We start from the raw sequence: 9,334 nt of genomic DNA on the forward strand, positions 1-9,334 counted from the left end.
GCAAAATTTGAATTTTGTATTTTTACTATTTAATAACTATTTAAAATCCTGCTGTATTTGACAGTAATGTCATGTAAAAAAATTAAGTAATTAATCAAATTTTCAATCTATTAAATCCATTTTGACTTTGTTATTGTGAACACGCTATTAGGTGCTTGTCTTTTTTCTGATCAATTTTTCACTTTAAACAGCCATTTATTAAGATAAATTGATAAAACTGTGATTTTGTTCAACTTTTCCCATCTTTCTGGCAACATGGCGATATCTTCTGGATAGAATGATGATTTAATAGGGATCAATCATTGATTCACTTTACAATTCTTCAGTATTTTGAAACTGTGTGCCAGTAAGTTGAAATAAAGTAAGCTGCAGAAGCAGAAGATAGCTGCATCAATCTGAATAAGTAGTAATCAAAAGGTGCTGTAACAGGTGTGTACGCTGTCTGCCGTTCAATTTATTAATTTGAGAGACAACAACTATTCATTCGGCTTTAGCAAATAGTTATACAGTACCTCTAGCTGATTGTTCTAAATAAAGAGAAATACTTTCTGGCTACAAATATTCCACTTCAGTGTCGATATGGATGGCTCTTGTGGGCTAACTCATACGCTCTAGAATATTTTTCTTTTCTCGCCTTGTTATCAATGAAAACGCAATGTTGAAACGATTCGGAATGACATTTCCAATCAATTCTTAGTGACAAAATTTTCCCTTCTTTTGTCAATTTATCAATTGCTGGGCTTTGCTTTTCAATGTTTTCGAACTATTTTGACGCTAGATTGTTCCTTGTTATTGACAAACCAATTAGAAATCGTTACATAACTTCTTCGGTTTCGGCCGGATATTTCCTCAAATCAAATAATAAAAGTTAATCTTATGTATATTATTAATTTTGTGTATACTGTGATGATTATCATTTATGTTGTGACATGTTAAAACCATCTTGTTAACATTTAGATTAAGTTGATTAACAGTTAACTAACAATTCAAAGATATCAAATGGCTTAAGGATTGAGCAATTAAATAACCATCATACAGACTTCTGCGTCTAACTCAATCTATGTGACTAAAACGGAATCTGAGATTGGTAATATTATAATGCATATTTCACCATACACCGCTTGTCAAAAAAGGTAAAATTGTATGAACCTACAGGCGGTATTTCGTCGAGAAATAAATACTTTTTTCATAGTGAACCTCACTACCATTGATCGGCAATAATGTAAATAAGAATCTAATATGGCTATTCCGATTATAATTTATGTGACAGTATTTAAGTTCTTAAATTTTAAATTTTAATACATATTTACTGCTGTTGTTAATCAATGATCTGTTATATGCGATTTGCTAGTGTTTTAAGTATTTTCCTAGCATTATTTTGAATGATCACTATGCTATCCTACATAATTTTTGTAGATACTCTAATGATAGACGAGATTTTCCCGAAGAAGCCCGTCCAAAGCCTGCACCCAGGCATATGCCTGAAGAAGTTCGCTACAGAAATCATCGAGAAAGGGATTTGTCAGGTGATCGGTACGTACCCAAACTTAGTGTCGGATATAGGGGTGTTGGCCACCGAAAAAATATAGATATTTAAGAAACGTTTAAAATTAAGTACCGATTTTAAAGTTTTTTTTTAATTATACTTAATCTATTCTGAAAAAATATCGAAAAAAATATCGATATATCGGCCAAAAAAATTCCGGATAAAATATCGATATTTTTTTCAGAAAATATCGATATATCGATATTTTTTCTGCATCCCTAGTCGGTATATGTAGGTTACATATTTCATAATTAAAAACAGTTTCAAAAATATTACGCAATAATATAATGAATTTGTTATTTCATTTATCATGGAGTGAATAAAAAAATTGTCTTAAATAATCTTCTTTACAATACTTTCTAGAGTATATTTTGATATATTATACTTTAATAGAATAATATATACTTCAAATCACGTAATTTAACATTTACTTGAATTTCCAGGAAACTGAATTTTTATATCCGAGGTATTTCTGATGTGTGGCTTGTTTAATATGCGGCCTGTGTAGTTTCCTTACAGATGAGATAAGAATAAGAATGGCAGATTTCTGTATGGTTATATGACATTATAAGACGTTAACAGTTTCAGCTTTTTAAATACCAATTAGATGTAATCGTATGGCCTACCTTTAGTATACATTTTTAAATATTTATTAGCCGTTTAGTTATAAATAGGTTTACTAGGCCCTATACTGTTTATGCGCTTTATATATAATTATAAAATATTTATTTTTAATAATTAGTAAACCTTCATCATAATTTATTTATGGATTTATATAATTTTTAGTACATTGTCTTACATAAGAAAAGTAATTATGTTAAGTGTAATACATCACTCAATAAGTCTCTGGCTTGAGACCATTAATAAAGAACTCTTAAACTCACCTGATTCGTAGATAGTACTAATCTTCAAATGATATGTACTAAAATATCATAATATTGCAAATATTTGTTTACATGTAATAGTGGTTTTAATGAAACAACTTTTCGTATCTTTAAAACAATAGGTAATAGTAATTTTGACCAAGCAATCTTGACCGAAATAGTATTGAAAAACCTAAGCCAAAGATACGTGTCATAGCTTGACATCTTGAAGACATCAGAAACTAATATTTATAATTTTACTATTCGGAGTACAAATTAGTTTGCAAATAAAGCAATAACAACTACAGGGGCATCGGAATCAATATGTTTATTCAGGGAATAAAAATAATTAATATCATAATTGAGTATGCTGATTAATCAAGCCATTTCTAACAAATGTTTAAAAGATATATTATGAGATCTATTGAGTGTTTTATAATAATATATAACATAAATTATAAATATATACATATAAAATATAATAAATTATACATAATAAATTCTATCTCTCTGATCAATTAAATTAAGAATATGTTCTACTATGTTTAGAAAATGCCTTTTTTTTAAATACTTCGTAACCATTTTTGTTTTATATTTTTAGGTATCGAAATACTGACAAATTTGATCCCAAACGAAGATCTATGTTTTCTTTAATCGAAGAAGAACATAAGAAGAATTCGAACGAAATCGCTAAGGAACTCAAAAGGCGATCTTACATGGATGTCGGTCATCAACCGTTCGATGACGAAGACACTTTCCATAGAGATGACGAGAGGGGTGACGTGAGAAGCAGTAGGCAATATCAAGATCTTCCTGAAGCTGATAGGTATAATAATATATATTTAAAACTTATATTGTACTTACTGTCATAATATTGTTATAGATATAATTCTTCGATGGTAGACAATTTTTCGAAATCCAGCCATAATTTAGACAAAATGGTGGACACTAAATACGATCCCAAATTTGTTAAGAATCCACAGAAGAATATCAAATCTGTTCCTGGATATAGACATAGTTATGTAGAACCGAAGATACGAATGGAACCGAAGAAAAAGAACATGGGAGAAGTACTACATAGAACAAACAGTAGTGTGGGATATATGCAACCACGCGTTGGGATAGCAAGCGTTCACCCTTATTAAATATTGCGTTTTTCTTGATATTATAGCTCAATGAACTAACATTTTAATAAATCAGATTACAAATGATATTATAAGTTTCACCTATATTTTATCTTATAAAATGTAGAAGTGAATCAAATCATAAGATCCAGTTCTTCTAACAATATAATTTGTGTGTCATATCGTAAATGACTGAACTATATAGTAAATTATTTTGTATTTTACATGACTAATAAGAAACGTGCATTTTTCATATATAGTAATCTGTATATAATTTTAATCTATTTACAATGGGGATATTAATTAAATTGGTAGGTGTAGGATGTAAATAACGTTTTATTTGGATCTGTAAGTTTACTTCCTATTTTTTGAAAAAAAAATCGAATTTTGAATGTATGTATCAAAATAAAATTTTAGTTTGTAAAAAACGCTTTATAACTTTTATACTTTAATAAAACATATTTTATATTAATTGCCGTTTTTATACATCATCCAGTTTACTCAAAATATACAAAGGGTATATTAATATATATGCAGGGTTTCATATTGAGGATTAGACAATATGTCGAAAAATATTATATATTAAAGCATTATTTAGTCGGTCAGTAACATTATTGTTGGATAGAATTTTTTATTTTGAATATAATTTCTTATGTTCAGTTTTATAACGAACATTATTATTTTTATATTTTCATATAAATATTTGGGATATACTTTTAATTTAGTTTTGAATTTCTTTTTTTAACGACGTGAACAGATGCAACTGAAATCTTTATTAAAGGATGATTTAACCGAATAATTGATAGTATATTTCTCTACTAAACCTATCGTATTGAGCTATATGTGAAGCCACATTGTTTTCATGTACACAAGTTCTATCTCATTCCAGTTATAATAATTGAAAAACAAATCTGTATTTCAGATATAATAGCGACGGTATGCTCTTATCGTCATCTCTAAAGTTTCAGGAATATTCTGCTTTACTACGATTGTAGCTTGATAAGTCAGTGACTTTTTGAATGGACGGTGCTTACTCGACAAAAAAGTGATTTATTTCTCTACATAATCTCATTTTAATTCAATATATTTAGTTTAGCGTTCCAATTTTTTATTCCTTCCAAATAATATGTTCTCTTAAGGCTCTCTAAATAGGCGTACCTTTGTTATAGTGATGACTTCTTCATTCAACCCAAATATTTTACCACCCAACCAAATTTATAAACACGAAATAGTCACAGAGTCTAAATGATGACTATGCACTATCTTGATATTTTAACTCAATGAACTGACATTTTAATAAATCCATGCAGTATCTTTATAGAATAACAGAAATTACAAATTCAAATTCATTTGCTTTTACTTCCATCATCAATATCAAATCTGTCTAAAAGCTCTGAATAATCGATGTCATCGCTGGTATCTTAAATAGTGTAACCGTGACTGTACAGACACAAGTTCGCTTTCTTTGAGATACATTCACCTGGAGATATCCACTGTTTTTATTGTTATTTCGCTCTGTGTTCTGTGATTTATCTATATTTTAAAGCGGCGCAAAAACTTTGCAAGCACTACCTTGAGAAGGGTTGAGTGTGGGATATAGCTGTCAAACACAAACTAATTGACGCAGCTTACACAAAATCCCAATATGAATATAAAGCAGTCTATTAAGAAATGCCGGAATCGATTTCGTATTTAGTGATTAATGATTTCTACCAAAAAGCTCTTGATTGATTAACGATTTTCGGAAATCATATTCTTTTATATATTTTTGCTATAACTGTTTCTATGCACATTTTGACTATAATTTGTGTGGATTTTTCATCTAGTATTTTTGATGCTTCATAAAAAAAGGTTATTAGTTACCAGCTAATTGGAGTTAGAGCAATAAAGTAGATGGTGTTTTTATCACAACTAATACAAATACATAAACAACTGAAACTGTCTAGAGGATTCAGCATTATATAAGTTACCATATATTTAAATATCATACAGTCTCCGTAACTAATGGAATACTTCACCAGACATATCATAAAAGATGATATAGGATGATGACCTTACATACTCTATTGCTTGTAGATATTCGAACACTCAGCAGAATGCTATAAATCTGCTATAGTTATTAAGTTACCATACAGTAGAACACGTTGTTCGATAACATCGAGAGGGCATCATACCGACTTCGTAACTAACGGAAACTATTAAAAGGCATATTGGATTAGTATATTCCATAATTTTTTTAGGAAATGTACGTTTTTAGGGTAATGTATGTGTTTTAAATAGTGATTGTGTCAATTTTGGTGTCGTGTACAATTTATGCCATTATTAAAAGGACTGTCTGTATCAACGTACTTATATTAGCATACAAGAACACACACAAGGAAGCAGTGCACCTTTTTAATGTCCAACAGATGGTCCAAACTTAATATTGAACAGTTTCTAGGGAGTTAAATTCGTGTTTGCCTGTAATTTCTCTTGGAAGGCATTAATGAACACAGTGTAATGGACTCCCATTACAAATTGGTAATTTTCTCCAAATTAAATGCCACATAGCTTTTGGCAGCTGTGAGATAAGGTGTAATGAAAATTGTTATTGGACCTTTTTGCAAAGGGACGAAAAAAGAGGTGTTGTAAATTTTAACTAACTGATAACATTTTTTGCTCTCCACCTACTAACATTAACTTGGTTTACAAGTGTTGAACAGATAAACACATGTTTACATAAAAATAAAAACAACTTTCTATCAAATATGCATTGTCTTTGCCCATTTATATATATTATACAGTAATAAATTGTTGTACAAAAATATGTTATGTCCAGGTATCTTTTTAACTTTTACCTTGTTTGCTTAAATGTTTATAGATGTTGCCACCAATACTATATGCGGATAAATAACCCGAAAATTATGAAATATATCATCCGAATAATTTATTAATATCTTATTTTATTATTATATATGAAGAAGATTTTTATTTAAATAACTACAGTTGCTATAGAATATGTAGTTTATTATCTGAAAATATACACTACCATTTAAAAGTATGGAAACAATAAGGTAATGAAAAAACGATAATAAAGTAGAAAAGATATGATTTATTACACTCAAAGCTTAATTAAATCTTAGACTAACGTTTAGTTAAAGTTGTTTCGATTTATTTAAAACAAATTTTTAAAAATGAATACATTTTTCATTAAATTATGGCCTAGTCAAAATAGCTGCCTTCATTTTGAATTAATTGTTCACAAATTTTTGGAATTTTTTCTATTAATTTATATAAGTATTCCGAATCCAGTGACCTTCTGTCGACTTTGAAACTTTGCCCACAACCGTGATGAGCTCGATGAGTATCGATTCTTCACTTTGTATGTCACTTCACTTCACTTCACTTGTATCAAGTTCATGCCATACTATAAATATAGAAGAAAGATTTGACGATTGTGAGGTCATTTAATTATTTGCAAAATCTCCTCGTTTCTGAAACCCCTGACGTAATTTTGACAAATGATAACGGCAATTGTCTTGTTGAAAACAAAACATTGGACAATTATGCTTCATCATCTAAACTATCACTCTACTACCACCATGCTTTAATTGCAAAGCGCCTATTTGATACAAAAATCTGATATTTGGTATCATTCATCCATTTTTCAGTTTTTTTACTGTCGAGTTTTTGTGTTTTAGCCTATTCCAGTTTATTCCATTTACTAGTTAGTTTCATTCTTTTTGCTTCTGTAGATCTTTTCAGGTCAGCAGACAATAAATACCATATATATTTATAGTTGTTGAAGTGGTCTTTCTTCGTTCGTCCGTTTTCTATAGAATTACAACAAACATATATTGTTGCTTTATTGTAGATTTGGAACATCTAGATCTCATTCTTTTCTACAATCTGACCAATAGAAAGTATATCCTCCCTGGACCAAAATACAGACAGTCCGCTATTGAAGATGTAGTGATATGAGGTTTATGATCCATTGTCCAAGTATTATATGAAAGTCACAAAGTACACTGAACTCTGAACCAATATTTTTAAAATTATAAACTGCCAAATTTAAGAAAGCAACAATTGAGGGTGTGGTTACCCATGTGATCATAAAATATGTTGTGGCGTGTTGATTTTTTTCTAGAATAAGAAAAGAAGCTAGTATTTTTTTGAGTATCGCTATGAATGCGGTAAACTACCCATAAACTCCAATACCATATTTAGCATGTTTGATGTGGCATTTTTATATAAACTAAAAACAGAGTGTTTCTAGACCTTTTGTCAATAGTATATATATGTGCTTCAACCCATGTAACGTTAGTTCGTAAATTAAAGTAGGTTCAGTTCATGTAACGAGAAGTAGAGCAAAAGAAAGCAAAACCTGAAGATGGCAGATGAGATTTTGTTGAAACGTCGTCAAAATATTAAAGATTATTAAATAAAAATAAGAAAGCGCGATATGACCAACGCATTTTTATGAAACACTTTAAAAAATATATTTTAAAAATATTTTAGTTCATAGCTGTGTATCTTCTAATATCTCTCACTGGTAGATAACATAACGATTATTAAATTTGCATAAAAATTCGATTGTTTTATTGTTAATGTTGAGCCATCCTGTTGGAAACAAATTTGTTTGAATCTAAAATCAGTCAGATATGTTAGTTTGTTGATTGTATAGCTGTTACCACTTTCATTTTTAATATTAATATCCAGACCAAACATTAAATTTTATACAATTCTCTATCTTTAGGTGAGTTTTGCGTTGGTAGTATAAGTATTTTTCCAGATGAAAATGCTAGAAAATTTCGCCAGAAAATATAAGTCGGCACTAAATATATGCTAATTAATATTAATATCACTTGAAACCAATTGACAAAAAATATTATATTTTCTATATATTAACAAATTCTATTTTATAATCGATAGGTATAATGAGACCACTAGCGTGACCATAGCGAACTTTCATCATCTGCGCATTAACCGCAGTATTAAACCAAGTGAATCATTACCGAGCAGACAACAATGAGTCGGGCTCCTTATTTGGCATGAGCTGCTAAGTAACCGTTCCATCTCATGTTTGCCAAATGTGACAAAATATTAAATCGAAGTGATCGTAAAACGTGGGAAATGACATGAAATGCATCTTTTATGTAGCAGGAATCGCGGTAGGCCCGCAGTGCCACAAAGTAGGTAGTCCACCAAGCCTGGGGCGGTATACCAACTTTCTCGTCTCGTAGTATTGGGTCCACTGACTTCCATTGAATTTTCTAAAGTGTATTCCTTATTACATGACTTAATGTTATATTATTGTTTTAACATAATTAATTGTCTTTAATAAAATATTTTACTGAAACGGTGTTTTAAATTCAAAGTTTTTCAATATATGTTTGAATTTAACAATTACTACTCAAGGCCTTTGAAATTGCAGGTCTATATTTTGCTAAAGCTCATACTTAAAGGTATTGTCTAACTCACTAACTATTCAATAATAACAACTTCAGAGCATTAAATATAATATAAGTGTATATGATCTTTATTTCCTTTTATGTTATAAACTTAAGTATGGAATAATAAATGAAGTAATACATGTATGTATATGAATAAATATATGAAAAATGTATGTATATGAATATGTGAATAAAAATTTTTGAAATTGATATTTGATTTTAGCATGTACATGCTAAAACAATAAAGAACACAATTATATAATTTATTATTTACAATTTAGAAATGTGTATTAATGGAATGTATTTACAAACATTAAATTAACTATTAATTTTCTAAAATTTAGGTATATAAAGGAAATAATCAAAATA

General features: G+C 29.2%; 1 protein-coding gene across 2 annotated transcripts in view; it reads left to right on the forward strand.

Moving 5' to 3' along the window:
- LOC143193136 (uncharacterized) overlaps positions 1-4,005 on the forward strand; it is a 153,016-nt gene extending 149,011 nt beyond the window's left edge. For both annotated transcript variants that reach the window (XM_076399118.1, XM_076399120.1), the window contains exons 13-15: positions 1,417-1,533; positions 3,011-3,235; positions 3,293-4,005. In XM_076399118.1, coding sequence (XP_076255233.1) covers positions 1,417-1,533; positions 3,011-3,235; positions 3,293-3,554 — 604 coding nt within the window. In that variant the 3' untranslated portion in view covers positions 3,555-4,005. The remainder of the gene's footprint in view (positions 1-1,416; positions 1,534-3,010; positions 3,236-3,292) is intronic.
- Positions 4,006-9,334: the final 5,329 nt, after the last annotated feature.

Source organism: Rhynchophorus ferrugineus, unplaced genomic scaffold (assembly GCF_030347505.1).
Source record: "Rhynchophorus ferrugineus isolate W39M unplaced genomic scaffold, kcgeb_rfMv2 rfM3, whole genome shotgun sequence".
Lineage (NCBI taxonomy): Eukaryota > Metazoa > Arthropoda > Insecta > Coleoptera > Curculionidae > Rhynchophorus > Rhynchophorus ferrugineus.